This window comes from Cynocephalus volans, chromosome 8 (assembly GCF_027409185.1).
Source record: "Cynocephalus volans isolate mCynVol1 chromosome 8, mCynVol1.pri, whole genome shotgun sequence".
Taxonomy (NCBI): Eukaryota; Metazoa; Chordata; class Mammalia; order Dermoptera; family Cynocephalidae; genus Cynocephalus; species Cynocephalus volans.
This window is the reverse complement of record NC_084467.1, coordinates 35,393,677-35,410,337: the sequence shown is the minus strand read 5'-3', so window position 1 is coordinate 35,410,337 and position 16,661 is coordinate 35,393,677. Positions and strand designations below refer to the sequence as shown.

The following is a 16,661-nucleotide window of genomic DNA, read 5'->3' as shown; positions in this document are numbered from 1 at the left end:
AGTGCTTGGCTGTCCTAGATCATCCTGAATTTGCAGAAGCTGCCTTCAAAACCATGGAAGTCCACTAATTATGGGGATTCTCCTTTGATATGGAGTACAACCCAGGATGTGCTGAGAGATGCACTCTCCTGGAGAAGTTAGGAACGTTTTGTCTACAGATTTGCTGCAATGTTAAAAACAAGTGTGATATTACTTTTAAGGCAGAAGAGAGAACTGCAAACGAATGACATAAGTTAGCTTTTCCCCTATGAGTTAGGGTGGGAGGTCACCAGGAGTAAAAGAAGAGAGTAGTAGTGTCGAGACTTTAATTACCATCTTGAGTAGATTATCATGTTTCCTTACGTGACCAGAAATCCCAAAGAGGTCCTGTGCCTGTCTGTCTGGAGAGATCACTAATCAGAAGGCCAATCCTCCTATTAGATGGACTTCAGCTGTGAACGAGTCTACTGTCCTCACTCCCCCAGACTCCTCATCCCTGTCTATTACGCTGCTGGGGGAAGGGGATCATTCTGGGTAACAAGACAGGGACAGGCAGAGGCATGCCCTTAGGAAGATAGGTCACAGCCTGACACCCATTCAATAATTTCTCCTCTCCTGTCCTCTTCAACCTCTCCTTCTCTACTGGCTCTTTCCCTGTTTGGAACATAAATATGCTCAAGTCTCTACCTTAAAGTTCCTTCCTTGCCCCTGTCTTCCTTTAGTTACTGCCACATCTACCTTCTTTCTCCCTTCACTGCCAAGCTACTTGAAAGAGCAGTTATTCTCTGCTCCACTTATCTATAATCCTTTCATTTTTCAATTTCATCTGGCTCCAGTCCCATCTGTCCACTGAAACTAGTTCATGAAAGTCACAGATGAACTCAGAGAAGCCAATTCCAGTGATCCTTTTCTGTCCTATCCTCCTTGCTATCTATTACTTGGCACCGATGACCAAGTAATGGAGATTCTGCCCCCAGCTTCTTATCAAAGTCCTGTGTAAAAGCAATGGCAGCCGCACCGCCTTGTGACAATGGCTACTGGGTGGGATCTCACCATCACTGGGCAGTGGTGCCCGCTGACGGGAGTGGAAGGGGGTCTCACTGCGCCACAGGTCTTCTTCACTCTCGGCCACCAGAAGAGAGTTACACACGTGACTGTCATGAAGGTCCTGAAGAAGGAGTCGCTGGGAGAAGAAGGAACAAGGTGTCAGGGAACTGAAATATCTCCTCACAAGTGGAGCCCCATGTCAGGGATGACAAAAGGCTGAGAGAGTGCCCTCTATCACTGGGAGTCTCAGAGGTCAAAAAAAACCATCATTAATCACTGGGAGGTCACAGATGGTGTCCCACAGTCACAGAGCTCAGGGCTCTGAGAGTAAATCCCAGTTAGGAACACCTGTCCCTCCTATTTGCCAGAATCTGTTTGCCATCCTTCAGGTCTTGGCTTAAAAATTACTTCCTCCCAAGAAGCCCTCCCTGATACTTCAGATGGTCAGATCCCTGCTATATGCTCTCATAGCAGTCTCTACTCTTCCTCTGAAGAATTCTTCACAATCGTAATTGAAATAATTTGTGTAATTTAATTGTTCAATGTCTATCTCCCCTACTCTACATAAAGGCTTCTTTCTGTCTGGTTCACGATTATATCCCTAGTGCTAGCTCAGTGCAATGAGAGGGAACATTTAGCTCTTAGTTACTGGGAAGATATGAGAGAATAACACATTGTTACTTGGGGGGGGGGGGGGGGTTGTGGAGAGCTCCAGTTTGTAGAAATTTAGGGGAGTAACAGCACTCCAGTAACTTGGGGGTCAAAGAAAATGTCCCATAGTTATTGTTGAGTCTGAGATGGACCAATAGCCTCTGAAAGTCAAATTCCTAGAAACTCCTTCCTCATTGGCTCTGTGTCTCAGTGCTTGGAGAGCCCTGCCCCTGGCTGCCCCTTACCTGGTTGACCTCCCTGCAGATCTCCCCAACTCGCCTCACAAGGAGCTGCTGCAGGTGGCGACACTCGGTGCCTGGCCCCCCATCCTCCCGAACCAGGCTCCTAGGAAGGAAGGAGGGATCTAACACAGGATTACAGTGGGGAGGGAAAGCCATGCAGCTGGGGCAAAGGGAAACCATGAAGAGGAAGTAGGATTGGACAAAGGGAAGTAAACCTGATGGGAAATGGGAAAAATGGAATTCTCAAGAGCAGTTCTGGAAGCCTACGCTCCATGCTTGCCTTGCCAGCTCCCACATGTGGTAGCTTCGGCTACCATACTGAAGCTTCCATCATGTAGCATGCCTCTTTTTTATTCTCAAATCTTCTTTGTCAGTGCTGTAGACTGGATGCCCCCCAACCTCACTGGAGCTTAATCCTCACTGTGAATGTTGAGGGTGGGAAATCCTATTATGGTAATCAAAAGGTGGGGCCTTGAAGAGGTGATTAGATTGTAGGACCATGCCACAGTGAATGGATTAAAAATGGTGGTCAGGGGCGTGGTTCTGAGGGCTTTAAAAGAAGAGAGAGGAGAGTCTATCTCTCTTGCTCTCTCTGCTTCCACCATCTTGCAATGTGAGATTCCTGGGTCACTGCTGCCACCACCAGATGGACTTTGGACTTCCCAGTCTCAGAAACTGTAAGCAATAAATTTCATTTTCTTTATAAATTACCTAGTTCCATGTATTTTCTTTTTATAAGCATTGAATAAAAAGAAACAGACTAATACAGTCAGCATGGTGGTCCTTACTTCTCATCAACTCCATCCTACCCCCGCTCACACCGCCCACCCGTAAGATTAGAGCAGTATGTAACCAGAAGCCTAGGTATGAATCCTGGCTCTGCCACTTACTGTGGCCTTGGGCAAGTATTTAACTTCTCTGTGCTTGAGTTTCTTTATCCATACTATAAGGATAATAGTATTTTTTAGGATTGCTATGTAGATTAAATGAGCTGATGCACATAAAGTGCTAGAACAGTGCCTACCACATAGTAAGCAATCATTAACTACTAGCTATTACTCCTTATAACATATATACATTTTCTATATCAACTTCTGAAGCTGTTCTGAACCATAGATGTTCTTAATGTTCAGCTACAAGCCAAAATCCCCATTAGCTTTCTAACTCCGTTAAGAAAGTTGAAAGTGATGTGCTTTGCTATAAGATGTGGAAGGTGCTCTGGAGCCCCCTATCTTAGAATACAAGTCAGATCCCACCCAAGCTCTGTTCCACGTCTTACTTGAAAGAACACTGGCGACAGGTGTCATAAGACAGGGAAAAGAAGGCCCTGGCTTCTACTTACCGTGCATGTGCATACACTTCCACACGGTCCTGCAGTACCCGGACAATGAGCCAAAAGTCAGGCAGGCGAGGCCCAGGGAGGCCTGAGAGTGAAGGCTGTGGAGGTGCTCGCCCAGGTGGAGTCCGCAATGTGAAGAGGGCCTTCTCACTGACAGTCTCATTGGGACCCTCACTGTCTGAGCCACTGCTGCCACCATCATAACCTGTGTCAAATGTGAATTTCAACTTCATCCAGGCCTGACTCATCTGAGCTTCCAAGTGCACTGGGCATTAGAACCTTTTGATGCCCCCTGCCCAGACCTTTCCCAGTGTAGCCCCAAGCCCACCTGCCATTAGCTTAGAGTCCTCCACCTCCTGCCCCAGCTTACCCAAATGGTCTGAGTCCACACTGCCCTGACTGGACATGAGACTTAGTCCCCGGCTGGGCCCAGGCTTACTCCCTGGATAGAGAAGGGAAATGCGTGCAGCCTCTCGTAATCCTGCTCAGGACCAGCCTCCAAAATGGAAGCAGGGCCAGAGACCTATAAGTCCCCGGTGCTGGTCCTGGTCCCCAGACTTTGCTGCCCAAGCTCTCTCTTACCTCCCTGTGGCAGGCTGATAAGGGGAGCACCCTCAGAATCCTCTGGTGAGCCAAGGGCTTGGGGGCTGGCTGTCAAGGCCTGAGGAGCAGGAAGTCAGGACTGAGGTATATGTTCCACACACCCACCACCAACCCTCTCCATTCCTGGGTCAGACTCACCTCCCCTTCGATGCCTTCAGCCCTGTCCTCATGGCTGTGCCAAGTCCAGGCCGCTGAGTGAAGCTCCCCATGGGACCCACCTGGCTGTTGACCAGCTGCCACAAAGAAGAAGCCACTGTCAGGGTCCTCAAGAAGAACGTGGCCAGGGAGGTGGAGGTGGCGGAACTCCTGAGGAGTAGGAGCCAAGGTCATGTTTTAGACAGGAGCATTCCTCCCTGTACATGGCGCCCTACACTTCCTCATTAGACACTCGCAACTACCTGGTGAAGCAGATGCTAGCATCCCCACTCTGAGGTTAAAAAAGCCTCAGTGACTTGACTAAGGTTGAACAGGCCCAGTGACAAGGTTGGAAGCTGGGCTTCTTTCCACTGAGTTGGGCTGCCAGTCATAGGGGTGAGAGGCAGACACTGTGGGGAGGAGGTAGACAGGAGGGATGATTCTGTGAACTCAAACTAAGAGAGAGCCTTCCAGTCCTGTGCCTGTGGTCCAGCGAAGGCTGGGCCCCAAGGTGACCATGGAGTATTCTGAGGGCAGCTTACCTCCTTGAACTGTGTGAGGGAACGCTCTGGCCCAAACACAAAACTCAGTGGTAGAGTTTGGCGAAGGCAGGTGGAGCGTCCAGGAGAGCTATGGATGTGGGCAGCTGCACGGTGCAGAGCAGGGCTCTGGGGGATGCCCACTCTTCGCAGTGCCCCTACCATCTCATCTTCCAATAACCAGCGGATCTACAGTTAAGAGAGCAATCCAGGGAGTGGCAAAGGGCACCTCCCTTGCTTACTGGGGCATCACCTCCCTCCCAGACTAGAAGATACTTTGCCTCACACACTGACGGAGGCCTCAGTTCAATCCCAGAAAAAGGGGGTACTTTGCCTCACTCATATGATGGAAAGGATATCAGTTACAGTGATGGGGGGCTGTCACTTAGATTGGGGAAAGGAAGGCCCTCACCTCACTCATGGTGGTCTCAACAGCCAGTCTGTGGGGTGTGGCCAGATTGGATAGCCCTGAGTGCCTAATTGGAAGAAAGATTTACGGTATTAGTTTCCAGAAAATGAAACTGAGGGGGCACAAGGAACTCTTAGAGAAAGCTAAAGAAGTACCTTTCTTCCTCTGGGGGTGGCAGTGGGGGCCCCAGGCCATCATCCGACCTTAAAGATGACGGTTGCCCTGGGGACCGTGGGAATGAAACACTGCTCTCAGATGTTGACCTGAACAGGGTGGGAGCAAAAGTCAAAGGTCAGGAGCTACTAGTCTCTCCAGGCCTCCTCATCACTCCTTCCTCAAGGTCTCTTTAGTCCCCAAGTGCCCTAGATTCCTTTAATGGTCCCTCTACACCAACAAGGCCCCAATCCCTCCACCGAACTTGCTGCCACACCGGTGGTGCTGAGGGTCCGAGGCTGGTGGGAGCTCCACTTCCAGGGGCAAGGTCAGCACGAAGACATCCAGAGTGACACTAAGGTCCCTCAGGGGAACTCGGCCTCCAATGGGGGGACCCTCCAGACTGGAAAGTACTTGACCTGGGAGAGGGAGAAAGGGGTTGCTGGGGGCCCTGAGATAAGCACAGATTCCAAGTTCTAAGTGTTAAAGAGCTATCCCCCTAGGCTCTCCTCTACCTCCAGATAGGCAGGCAGGCAGGATGTGCTGGGATTCAAACTCACCCAGGCAGGTGGGAAGGCTGCACACAGGTACAGAGCTGTGCTGCCCACGCAGCCGCACGGAGCAGGTAAGGTGCAGAAAGAGTGGTGGCAGGTCATGCAGGAAGCTCTCAGGCCCAGTGGGTGAGTCGCCCCCCAAGATGCTGAAGGAGTCTTCATCAGGGTTCACAGTGTCTGCATCTGACAGCGAGGCAGAGTCTAGCCCAGCAGGTCCCAGATCTGGCTCACGGTTCTCACAGTATTCCACCTCCAGCTCTGGGTCACTCTCGGTGACCACACAGCAGGCAGATGTGTCTCCTGGTGGTGCATGTCGCGTGGTCAGTAGGAGAGGCTGGCAGTGGAGACCCCCGAATTCTGGCTTGAAGCAGACTTCCCCCACCTCAACCCGCTTGCCCCCACACCTTCTTCTCCCATGAGCTCAGCCTCTGAAAACTCCAGGTCACTGACTTTTCTGTCTGTTGTGTCCCGGGGGCCCTCATCCTGGGCAAAAGAAAGAGATAGCTTGATCCAAGGCAGGACAAGAGCCACCTCCAGGCCTCAGGGAACCAAGATTCAAGAGTATCTGGGTGGGTTAAGTGGGGCCTCCGGGGCATGAAGGAGGTAAGGAAGAAAGCCACTCACCTCTCGCCTGCTGGATGGAGGACAATAGAAGAAGTAGTGGGGATTGGAAGGCACTGTGTGAAAGTGGAGACGACTGATCTCCAGGAACTTCTCCTGTTTCAGGATTCGGAAGGAGGCCATAATGTCAGCTAGTCCCCAGTAGGACACTATTCCCTACCCTAGAACAGGACACATGCACACCCCCAACCCAGGAGAGAATACCATCCCCCTCTAGGGGAGGGTCTACCCCCCCTAGGTAGGACTCTACCCCTCCTCTACCTAGGGGTCTACCTGCCTAGGGGTATACCCCCCCTAGGCAGGACTCTACCCCTCCTCTACCCTCACCCGAGCTTCCCACCTGGATGAGGCTATGAAGGGCATCATGTGCCTCTCCTCTGAGCTGGCAGACATCTGTCAAAGAGATCTCCAGGCCTGGGTCTGGATTGCCAGGGACACGGGTGCTCTGAGACTCAGGCTCGCTTAGGTCCTCAGTCTCTATGCTGTGGTCGGGGTGGAGGTGATGAAGTGTTAGAGTCACCAAGTCCTGGAGGAGCCTGCTTCCCAACTGGGGAGCAGCACATACCTATCTCTGTCTATAGGAATGGTGCTTTGCACACTGGCATGGGTGGTGGAAGAGGCAAGGAGAACCAACCCACCCATTTTGGCTCTAACCTCCCCATCTCTTAATGGCAGGACATGTCTGTGAAACAGAGTAAAGATGACTCCCAGTTTTCTGACTCGCATCACTGGGTGGAGGGTGATATCATTCACCATGAATGGAGAAGACAGGTGGAGAAGCAAGGTTTGGTGGGAAGAAAATACATTCATTTGGGGGGCATGCAAAGTGGGGGACTTAGAGCTCCAGAGAGGGAACTGGGATGGAGTTCTGATCTAGGTGTCATCAGCATATCCAGGCCTCTGGTTCTTCTGTTTTTCCAATGCGAATGCACTGTAGATGCTAGATACATAGCAGTCTGCCCGCTTGCCCTTCTCCCTCCCTTCATCCCTCAGGGACAGGGACCTGCTGAGCCCCTAAGGTGAGCTAGAGACTCAGCAATGAGCAAAATACATAGTTTTGGCCCCTATGAAACTCAGATTAGTTGGGGACATTACTGCTATTGAATGAATGGCCTCAGAACAAGTCTCTACTTTTACTGTTGGCAACTGGGAACACTCTACCCCAACCCAGGTCATCACTCCACACCAAAGAAGGAGAGATGAGAAGAGCCTGGAAGGGAGAGAAGACTGCTGCTCGAGCCAAATGGGAGAAAGAAGGCTGCATGGGAGGCAGAAAGCCAGTGACAAAGCCCTCCTGCTCTTCTAATGCTTAGGTACCACCTTGCATGCCCATTCGCCTGCACTTGAAGGTCTTTGTCTACAGGCTTGTTCTGTAGTGTCTGCTCATGCACCATTCAAGTACAATCCTAACCTGGACTCAGAAGCTAGGATAGCTCGTTCCCGAGGCTCGGGGCCCTCCTCGATGCTGCTGCTGAAGGGCCCAGGGCTGAGAGGACCAGGGCTTGGGGGTGCATGAGGCAAACCCCAAGTGTGACCACACAGTGCAAGCAGAAAAGGGGTGATGTCTACTTCTTGTAGTAGCTCCTCACAGGCGTCTACAGCTGTCAGCAGGTCCTGGGAGGTCACACTCTGTGCTTGCTGCAAGCTCCGGAACAGCCCTGATGGAAGTAGAAGGGGCCACAAGGGTCAAGCTCTGGAATGGCCTCTCCGGCTCCCACCCTGTAATCCCTGTATCTCCTCCTGCACAGCCTCACTCCTCCCTCCCACCGCCCTGCTGCTCACCACGGACGTAGCATCGCTGTGCATGCTCCTGCAGCAAGGCGCAGTGGTTGGCTGCCTCCTTGTGCCTGGGCTCCATCCAAGCTGAGGATGGGGAGGGGTGGTTGGGGAACTGAGTCCTAGGAATGGGAGGGGAAATAGAGCTTGGCAACTCACCTAAGTGATCCTTCAGACTCATCAGCCACCCACACTCCAAGGGATTAACCACGGACTCTCACCACATGTGTTCACGGCCCAGCAAGTTCAACTGAGTTGCTAAGGGAAGCCAACCAAGGAGCTGGCAGGACATGGCTAAGAAGCTGAACTCCTGCCACTATCCATCAACATGTCTGTCCATACACAATAGTGTGTACCTGAGCCTTGGTTGGGGGCCATAGTTGGTCGGGGACATAGGTCAATACAGAGGGCACTCACCGGAAGATGAGGTCTCGGGGTGCCTGAGGGGGCTGCATGCCAATCATCTGCTCCCTCAGTGCTTCCAGGGAACAGCTATAGATATAGACAGGACACCGGGTCCGGGGCCCCTCTGCTCCCTCTGTCTGGGGAGCCTGATGCCCAGGGTAAGCTGATAAGTCTCGCTGGAAGTGTAGGCTCAGCTCTTCTTGATTCTGGGTATCATCTGTGGGGAAAAAATATCATGTGGTCTTCAAGTCTCTATTTGTTTTTGGTTCCCACTCCTGCTTAACTGGCTTAAGAGTCAGCCGTCTTACCACCAGCTAGGGTTACACTGAGGATGGGGATCTGGGACTTTGTAGCCTTGACCCCAGTTCCTCCCAGATCTTTCAGGATGGGAGCCATGCTCCAATCCCCGAACTTAGGCTTTGTCTCCTCTTGAGAGGGTCCCTCCAGGCCACAGGCAGCAAGACGCTGGACATCTGCAAAAAAAAAAAGGGACGTAAATCAGAGCTGCCTGGTGGGCTGGTGAGGGAGATTTATATCTGAGGGGGTTAGTGAGGAAGGTGAGCAGTTGGTACCTGAGAAGGTAGCTGGGAGAAAAGTCAGAAACACATGCTGGGATGTCACAAGCCTTGCATAGCAGCGCCACTGCGGGGGCTGGGTGAGGATGAGAGGCTTGAGAGTTTCAAGGAGGCCCACACTCTGTAAGAGAGAAACAGAAAATTAGAGTGTTCTATAAAGGAACATCCAGCCCCCGTTCCCTTCCTCCACCCCAGAGCTGACTCATCTTAGGTAGAGCTTGACAGATGAAGGACAAAGGAAAATGGCAGCATTCTGTCACTGGCAGGAGGCATTCAGTATCAAGGGTAGGAGGAAGCAGGGACATAAACGTGTGCTGATGGAAGGAGGTCAGTATGAAAAGGGCTCAGGAGAAGAACTGGTGCTGACCGGGGTAGTGAGTGCCGAGTCTCCAGTGGCCTGGGTGCTGGCAACTGCTGGATCCTTCAGGATCCCATGGCCCCCTACTGGTGGTCCCGCTGCACCTACAATGGGCATAGAGATGAGTGGAAGAGGGCAGGCCAGCAGAGAGACAGGGCTCTCTGCTGAAGAGGGGAGGAAGGGGAAGGTCAAAACTCAAAGATGGAAACCATCCTGTGGGGGTGGGGAAAGGTGGGGCCAGAGTCTGGAGGTAAGAAAAAAGGTGGGGAGCTTACCTGGACCATGGCAGGTCCGCCATAGCACCTCACTCAAGAAGGCAGCCTGGTCGGCGGGGGACAGCAGGATCTCCCGGTCACTCAGCTCCTGCCCCAGGCAGCTGTGCAGCAGGCACAGCACCATGTCGTTGGTAGGACAGGGCCCCTCAGCGAGAGGGACACCCTCTGGCTCTGCCCGACACACACTCTGCTCAGCACCAAGAGCCTCCTGCGGTCCAGTGCCCCCAGCTTGGCTCTGACCAGCAAAGCCCCTCGTTTAGCCTCAGAGCCTCCACATGCCCCATCACTCATTTGCTCATTTGCTGACTCATTTGCTCTCTATTCTCTAATACTCCCAGGCTTGCTGGCCCTTTAGGTGTGGGCCAAGTGAGTACAAAGTTCACCCACCTCTGGAAAGCAGAAGGAAGAACATCTGGAGCTGCTGGCACTGTGGCAGCAATCCCATCAGATCAAAATGGAAAGGGATCTCATGGACACAGGTGTCTCCTCCCTGGTCCAATCCTAGGGGTGAGGGAAGGAAGACAGGACACGTAGTGAGACCCTGATTACCTGTCTGTGGCAGCCTTCTCCTTTCCCACTCCCATGCTCCACCCAGTGGGCCACCTTCCCCACTGACCATCAGAGACACTCGGGTCTGGGGGCAGAGGACCCCATTCCTTGCTCTGGCACAGCTGTATCAGGTATTCAAAGCTCAGCATGGAGCCTATGCAGGCAGCATCCCGTGGGTGCAGCTAGGGGAGGAATATCAGAGGTTAGGAGTCAACGCCTTCTAGCCCAGAATACTCTGGCCTCTAGCTCTCAAGGAAGCCCAGATAGTCAAAGGCATTCAGAATACAGGGATTCAGAGGAACAAGGAAGCTCAAAGGCTGTAGTACTCCAAAGCAGGTGGCACCCCAACCTGGTAAGAGGTGGGGGTACTGCTCCAAGGTCACTCACAGCTTGAGGGATCTCAGAGTATGTCAAGTCCTGGAGGTGCTTCCAGCTTTCAGGGCCAGGTCCCACTCGCCCATGCTGTGGCTCCACCCACACCTCGGTGACCAGATTGAGCTCTGAGTCTCCCTCCAGTTGCTCCACCTCCACATCATTGTCATCATCTGTTGAGAAGCTAAAGGAAGAAGGGCTCTGAGCCTGAGGGAGAGGGAGAGTCCAGCGCATGACCTCATGGCAGGGAGCGAGCCCCATGGATGAAGGGAAGGAGGAAGGCCTTTCCAGACAGTGTCTGCCCGATGAAGCATCTAAAAACAGCAACCCTGCCCCAACTCTGGGATCATGATCATCTCAGGGTATGGAAGTCAGGGGACAGTGGGGAGAAGCTGGATTCTGTAGAGAGGCACCTTTCCGAGAGGGGACAGGTCTCACCTGTCTTTGGTGGAGGTGGAGTGTGGGGGGAAGAGGATGTACTGGACAACACACGTGTGCTTCTCTTCAGCTGCAGCCTGTCCTGGTGGTGCATTCTGTGGGCAAAATGGAAGGTCTTGGTAAATTCCGGTCAATGGATAGATCTGGCCTGGCCTAGCTCTGGCCTTCAGAATTTTAGTTCTCCTGCAACACTGCCCTGTGACTCTGGCTTCAGGCCTTGGGTCCTCTGATCACATGGTCCCTTTGAGGCAGAGTTTACAGTAGTCCCGACCCAGCTCAGGGGTGAGTGTCCATGGGATTAGGACAGACCTTGGGGGGGTGGTGTCAGAGGGAAGGCACATACCTGAATTGGAAGCTCAAGGACCATGTTGATGATTCCTTCCCCACTGCAGGCGAAATGGAACCCTTCAGAGAGTCGGACTCTGAAGCCCAATGAAGGTGGGGGCAGGGCCAGGATGTGGGAAAAACAGACACTCATTATAGCATCCCCTACACACCCCCTCCCAGCAACCATCAAGGGGCCTAGTCTGCTGGTGGCCCTATTCAGACTAGTGGTCCCTCAGGGTGTAATACGTCCAATTAGGACCAGAAGCCAAAGTAATTAGAATGGGGGGAGGGTTGTAGCATGTGCTACTCTGCATGTGAGACTTTACTTGACAGAAGCAGCAGAGCCTGGGCCTTAGAGAGGGGAACTGCCTGGTGTAGGTTTTCTGCCAAGGTCCAAACCCAGAGTCCACACTCATTCTCTCCCTGCCTCATGTGGCCTGGCGGGCTTGGGTGACCTACTCAGTGAGGACGGAGAGGAGCTGGGCGATAGCACTGAGTGGCAGCGCAGGGGCCAATCCTGATGGGACACTCCAGAGCCAGCGCTGATGGTATAGGTAGCGGGACAGTGAAGCTAGGCTAGAAGAGGCTGAGCGGCCTGACACCAAGGGCAGTGGCCCTGGTGGCTCCAGTGTCAGCAAGAAGGGTGCCCGGTAGTCCACGGGTAGCTTCTCATACCTGGGAAATGGGGCAACTCCCTATTAATCTGTACTCACACCCAGCCAAGCCACACCCCTCCCACACATTTCTGGGCCCCTCTCTACCCTCTATACTAACCTGATGAGCAGTTTGTCCAGTGGTTTATGTAGGACCACAAGGCAGGGCCGGTCAGACAGGGCCTGCTGTGGCCCCAGCACAGGGGATGACTTGGAGGGAGAGCTGCTCCCTCCAATACCCCCCAGCCCTTTTCGTTTCACCTTGGGTGTTGGCTCCTTGCTTTGTACCCGGTGGGGGAAACGCAGGCGCAGGATCTCTTCCCGCAAGCCTGACACAATCTGAGGGGAAAATGTGGTGAGATCCTCCTACTTCCATCTCCTCCAGGTTTGGGAGAAGGGGCCCACAGATGAAGTGAGTGAACCCTCTAGTCCAGGCCTTACTTGGTCTGGGGGCTTCTCTTTCTACCAGACCCAGCCCTGTGGGGTCTGGGGAGATGGAGCTATTTACACCCCAGGGCTCCTTGGTCTGGGAGTCAGTCAAGGCTCAGCTCACCTTGTGCCGGGCCTGTGCTGGTGTGCCAATGGGAAAACCCAAGCGGAGAACCATGCATGGAGCCTTGGAAATGATGCGGACCATGTAGAAGGAGAAGGGGGGCTGGTCTGGGGCACTGGGAAAAAATGGGAGTTAGTGAGTAGCCCTAGGTTAGGAATAAATGGGTTCAGGAGGAAGTAGGGGTGAGGCCCGTGGTTAGAGGAAGAAACATGGGATGAGGTGGTAGAGGAAGAGTGAGGGGACATCATTTTGCCCACCTGGAGAGCAGCTTGACATAAGAATAGCCCTCAACTAGCACAAAACTGCTCCAGTCCCGAAGCAGAGAGGTCAGCGACGAGTGTGAGATCCTGCACTGGATAGTGCTATAGCGTCCATTGCTGCCCGGGGTATGCAAGTGCTTGGGGACTGGTCTAGGAAGAGGGGTATGGATTGAGGTCAGACATCCCAGCCCCAATCTTGGGGAAAAGAATAGACTGCTACCTCTCTCTTTTAAGCCCTGCTTAGGCTATGGGGGCTGATGAGCAGGAAGACTACAAAAGGGCCACAGTGGTAAGGGCTCATCTGCTGCTTCCTTCTCATTGTTCCCTATACCCTGACCCCTTCTCCTCCACCCCAATGATGGCTCTAGCCCTGAGGGTACTCACGTGTCATGCTCCAGGATTAGCACCAGACGATGCATGTGCAGCCAACGCTGCCATGAATTAGCATCCATGGACAGCACTGGCTTCCAGTAGGCAGCAAACTGGGCATGACATGAGTCGGAACCACTGTGCTGAAGGGAGAGCACCTGGGGATAGGAAGGATAGTCCTTTAGGAGTATTCATGGAGAACAAGGGTACAATCCCAAACAGCAAACTCAGTTCAGGGGGTCAGAGATAGAGGCAGTTTAAGGCTAAAGGCTATAGTCCAGCCTGGGACAGAGGTAAAAACTGCTTCCAGTGTGAAGGCTAGATTAGGATGACTAAGCCCAGGGATATACTGTGTAGACCTTTAAAACTGAGTCCAGAAGGATGGAACTTCCCAGCTTACATCACTGACTTTGGAGGAAAGCCATTGAGCGATGGCAGGACCTCATGATGAGGCCACTGCACACTAGCATAAGCCACCTGCCTGCCAGTGCTAGGCTGACAGCTGTGGACTGAGTGAAGAAAGCACAGGACAAAGGAAGCTGTGGTCTTCAGGAAGTACACAGTTTGCAGTGGCTGGAGGTGGTTGGAAAAAGTGGTTGGGCAAGGCCCAGTGTATGCCATGTGGAGATGAGTGAGGGGCTGTGCAGTTTGTTGAGACATAACTACCTAGACATCCTGCAAGTCTTTACCTCTGCCACCTATGCTCAACTGAGAACACCCTCTCTTTATAGATCTTTTTCCTCCCTGGGAGGGAGGAGAGGCACTCTCAAGGCTAGAGCTTAGGCTTCTGGTTTGAGTGCATCAGACTTGAGAAGGAAGGAAGTAGAAGGTGTTCTGGGCCCCAGGTGCCGTGCCAATCCAAGTCAGCATGAAACAAGGCATGGATGGGGCTGGTGAGCATCACAGCCACTCACCGGGGTGGTGGAGCCAGGAGGGATGTAGAAGAGTGGCACTCCACTCTTGGTGCTGTCAGGAAGTGTGAAATGCTCCGGCACTGAGGAGAAGGACTGCAGGTGGGCTAGCATCTGGTCTGTCTGGTTAATGCTGCAGAACAAGGGCCAAGCCTGAAGTCTGAGCCACATCTGACTCTGCTGGGTGCAGATGAGGTGAACCTCAGGGGGATGTGGAGCTCTGGACACAAGCCTGGTGCTCTCAGTGACTCTCCCCAGCTCCCAGCTTTGCAAATCTGTCCCTCCACACAACAAATGGGGTATCACTCACTGAGCAGTGACCTCACTCACCTCTGTAGTGTGTTCCAGAAACGTCGGATAACATGGGTACGATACAGTGAGCGAATGGGCTGCCTTAGTGCACAGGACACATCATGCAAAATGTCATAGCCACCTTCCATTGTCACCTCCACCCGTGTTCCTCGAGGGCCCTCAGGCTCCAGGGGCCAGGGTGCTACAGCGACATACTCAATGCGCATGTTGTGTTTCCATAGCAGCACCAGCTTTACCTCCAGCTGGGACCCTCCTTCAGGGGAAGTAGGAAGGCCAGTTAGGGGAAGAAGGAAGAAGGCATACGACTGAGTCCTATCTGAAACCCCCAGGCCTGGGACTGAGTCCTATCTGAAACCTCCACCTACATCATGGAACTCTAGCCTGGCCAAAGGTTCCAAGCATGGTTCCATAAGTTTCACTGAAACTTATGAAACTTCATGGTTCCATAAGTTTCAGGTAGAGCCTGCCAACTGACACAAACAGAAGTTTGCAGGAGTAATCTGAAAACAAAACCAAGTTCAGGACACCACATGACCCTCAGCTGGTTCACCTTGAGCAAAAGGAGATGAAATTGGGAAGCTACATGCTATGAGAACTAAGCCCCGAAGAGGCAACTCAAAACCCACTTGTCTCAAATGACAAACAGAATATTTCACTGATACACTTTCATGTGTAATACATGTGTGTCCTCTGCTTTGTTCGGCAGGTCCTCCTACACACAAATTCCTAGATATCTGTGGGATTACAGCAGGGCCTAGAGACCCTTACCTTTGGCCAGTGTGACCTCTCGGACACTGTAGCCCTCTCGAAGCCGTACAGACACGGTGCTGACCAAGTCTGCTGCCACCTCTTTCTCAGTGTGCTTCTTCCGGCGCAAGGCCAAGGCAGGGTTGCTGCTTGCGGAGACCAGGTGCTCGTTAAATAGACGGTGCTGAGATCCTACAAGACCAGTGAAGATGGGGAAGGGGAAAGCAGTTATCTGTCAGCTGACAAGCATACAGGGGGAAAGAGCTTTGCTGAAATCTGAAGTCGCCATGGGAGACCAGTGCCAGAATAGCCAGCCCCAGTTATACTTTCAGTCCTCCAGGGACCCAAACCCTAGGCCAATTCCTGCATAATCTCTGGGCCCATTCTATGCTCCCCGCTTCCCACACCCACCCCATTCTGCCTCTCACCACAGTAATATTCAGGGTTCAGTGCTTCCCCACTGCGCAGGAAGGAGTAGAGGAGAAATGCCCGGTGGTAGACAGTCAGACCCAGGTTGCCTGGCTCAGGCTCAGGACAAGTGGAAAGGTAGGAGCCAAATGTTGCCATTGCGATGAACTTCATCAATTCCACGTTGGGCACATGGCCAAAACTGCAGTCATAAGAGTAAACTCCTCCCACCTGGAGAAAGTGAGCAATGGAAACCTAGCTCCAACAGAGGCACAGGAGAGGGAAGAACAAGAGGAGAGAAAGAGACTTTCCACAGAGTGGGAAGTGGGCCAGTGTTCTCCCAGGACCAATCACTGCTCTGCACCTTTCCTTCCTTGGGCCCTTCTGTCTGAAGCCCCTGCCATGTGGCCACACTGACCTCTGCCTTTCTTCCTCAACATCAAATACCACACCCCCGCTTCACTAAAGATTTTGGCAACTGGTTCACTGGCTTCCTGTCGTCATCTTGAGAGACTTCAGTGTTTCTCTAACAAAGTGCTTCTCAAACGTTAGGGTATGTACAAAACACCCAGGGATTATGTTAAAATGCAGTAGGTCTGGGTTGGGGCCTGAGATTCTGTATTTCAAACAAGCTTTCTGGTGATGCCAATGCTGCTGGTCTGTGGACCACATTTTGAGTCACAAGGCTGTAGATCAGAAATTGGCAAACTGCACATAACCTCTGGGCCAAATCTAGTTCATCAGCTATTTTTGTAAATAAAGTTTTACTGGGACACAGCCACACACATTCATTTTGAATGGTCTATGGCTGCTTTCACTCTGCAACAGCAGAACTGAGTAGTTGTAACGGACCAAATGGCCCACAAAGCTTAAATATTTACTAGCTGGCCTTTGCAGAAAATGTTTGCAGACCTGCTCTAGATGACTCATTCAATTTCCTGGCTTCTCAGTTCCTTAACTCTCATCTCCAGTAATTTCACTCACCTGACCACTGGCTATATGTTAGCCCTTGGCTTCACCTGGAATGAATTCATCTTTGCAATGTCAAATTGCCACATCCCACTGATTACACACAGCATTATCCCTTTAGCTTCCTTCCAC

The 16,661-nt window shown here is 52.3% G+C and overlaps 1 protein-coding gene across 1 annotated transcript in view; it reads right to left on the bottom strand.

Annotated features, from left to right (window-relative positions):
• The window catches only part of SZT2 (SZT2 subunit of KICSTOR complex), a 53,397-nt gene that overhangs the window by 16,091 nt on the left and 20,645 nt on the right, over positions 1–16,661 (bottom strand). The window contains exons 8-42 of the mRNA XM_063104151.1: positions 15,581–15,791; positions 15,174–15,344; positions 14,424–14,658; positions 14,097–14,226; positions 13,198–13,340; positions 12,811–12,963; positions 12,554–12,668; positions 12,122–12,339; positions 11,807–12,022; positions 11,364–11,442; positions 11,021–11,115; positions 10,598–10,766; positions 10,278–10,392; positions 10,049–10,162; positions 9,662–9,832; positions 9,396–9,490; positions 9,026–9,149; positions 8,762–8,926; positions 8,466–8,670; positions 8,055–8,170; positions 7,684–7,930; positions 6,613–6,754; positions 6,276–6,368; positions 6,056–6,134; positions 5,658–5,951; positions 5,375–5,516; positions 5,100–5,207; positions 4,948–5,011; positions 4,539–4,724; positions 4,000–4,167; positions 3,841–3,919; positions 3,629–3,700; positions 3,262–3,463; positions 1,923–2,022; positions 1,033–1,162 (exon numbers count right to left, since the gene is read on the bottom strand). Coding sequence (XP_062960221.1) covers positions 1,033–1,162; positions 1,923–2,022; positions 3,262–3,463; positions 3,629–3,700; positions 3,841–3,919; positions 4,000–4,167; positions 4,539–4,724; positions 4,948–5,011; positions 5,100–5,207; positions 5,375–5,516; positions 5,658–5,951; positions 6,056–6,134; positions 6,276–6,368; positions 6,613–6,754; positions 7,684–7,930; positions 8,055–8,170; positions 8,466–8,670; positions 8,762–8,926; positions 9,026–9,149; positions 9,396–9,490; positions 9,662–9,832; positions 10,049–10,162; positions 10,278–10,392; positions 10,598–10,766; positions 11,021–11,115; positions 11,364–11,442; positions 11,807–12,022; positions 12,122–12,339; positions 12,554–12,668; positions 12,811–12,963; positions 13,198–13,340; positions 14,097–14,226; positions 14,424–14,658; positions 15,174–15,344; positions 15,581–15,791 — 5,146 coding nt within the window. The remainder of the gene's footprint in view (positions 1–1,032; positions 1,163–1,922; positions 2,023–3,261; positions 3,464–3,628; positions 3,701–3,840; positions 3,920–3,999; positions 4,168–4,538; positions 4,725–4,947; positions 5,012–5,099; positions 5,208–5,374; positions 5,517–5,657; positions 5,952–6,055; positions 6,135–6,275; positions 6,369–6,612; positions 6,755–7,683; positions 7,931–8,054; positions 8,171–8,465; positions 8,671–8,761; positions 8,927–9,025; positions 9,150–9,395; positions 9,491–9,661; positions 9,833–10,048; positions 10,163–10,277; positions 10,393–10,597; positions 10,767–11,020; positions 11,116–11,363; positions 11,443–11,806; positions 12,023–12,121; positions 12,340–12,553; positions 12,669–12,810; positions 12,964–13,197; positions 13,341–14,096; positions 14,227–14,423; positions 14,659–15,173; positions 15,345–15,580; positions 15,792–16,661) is intronic.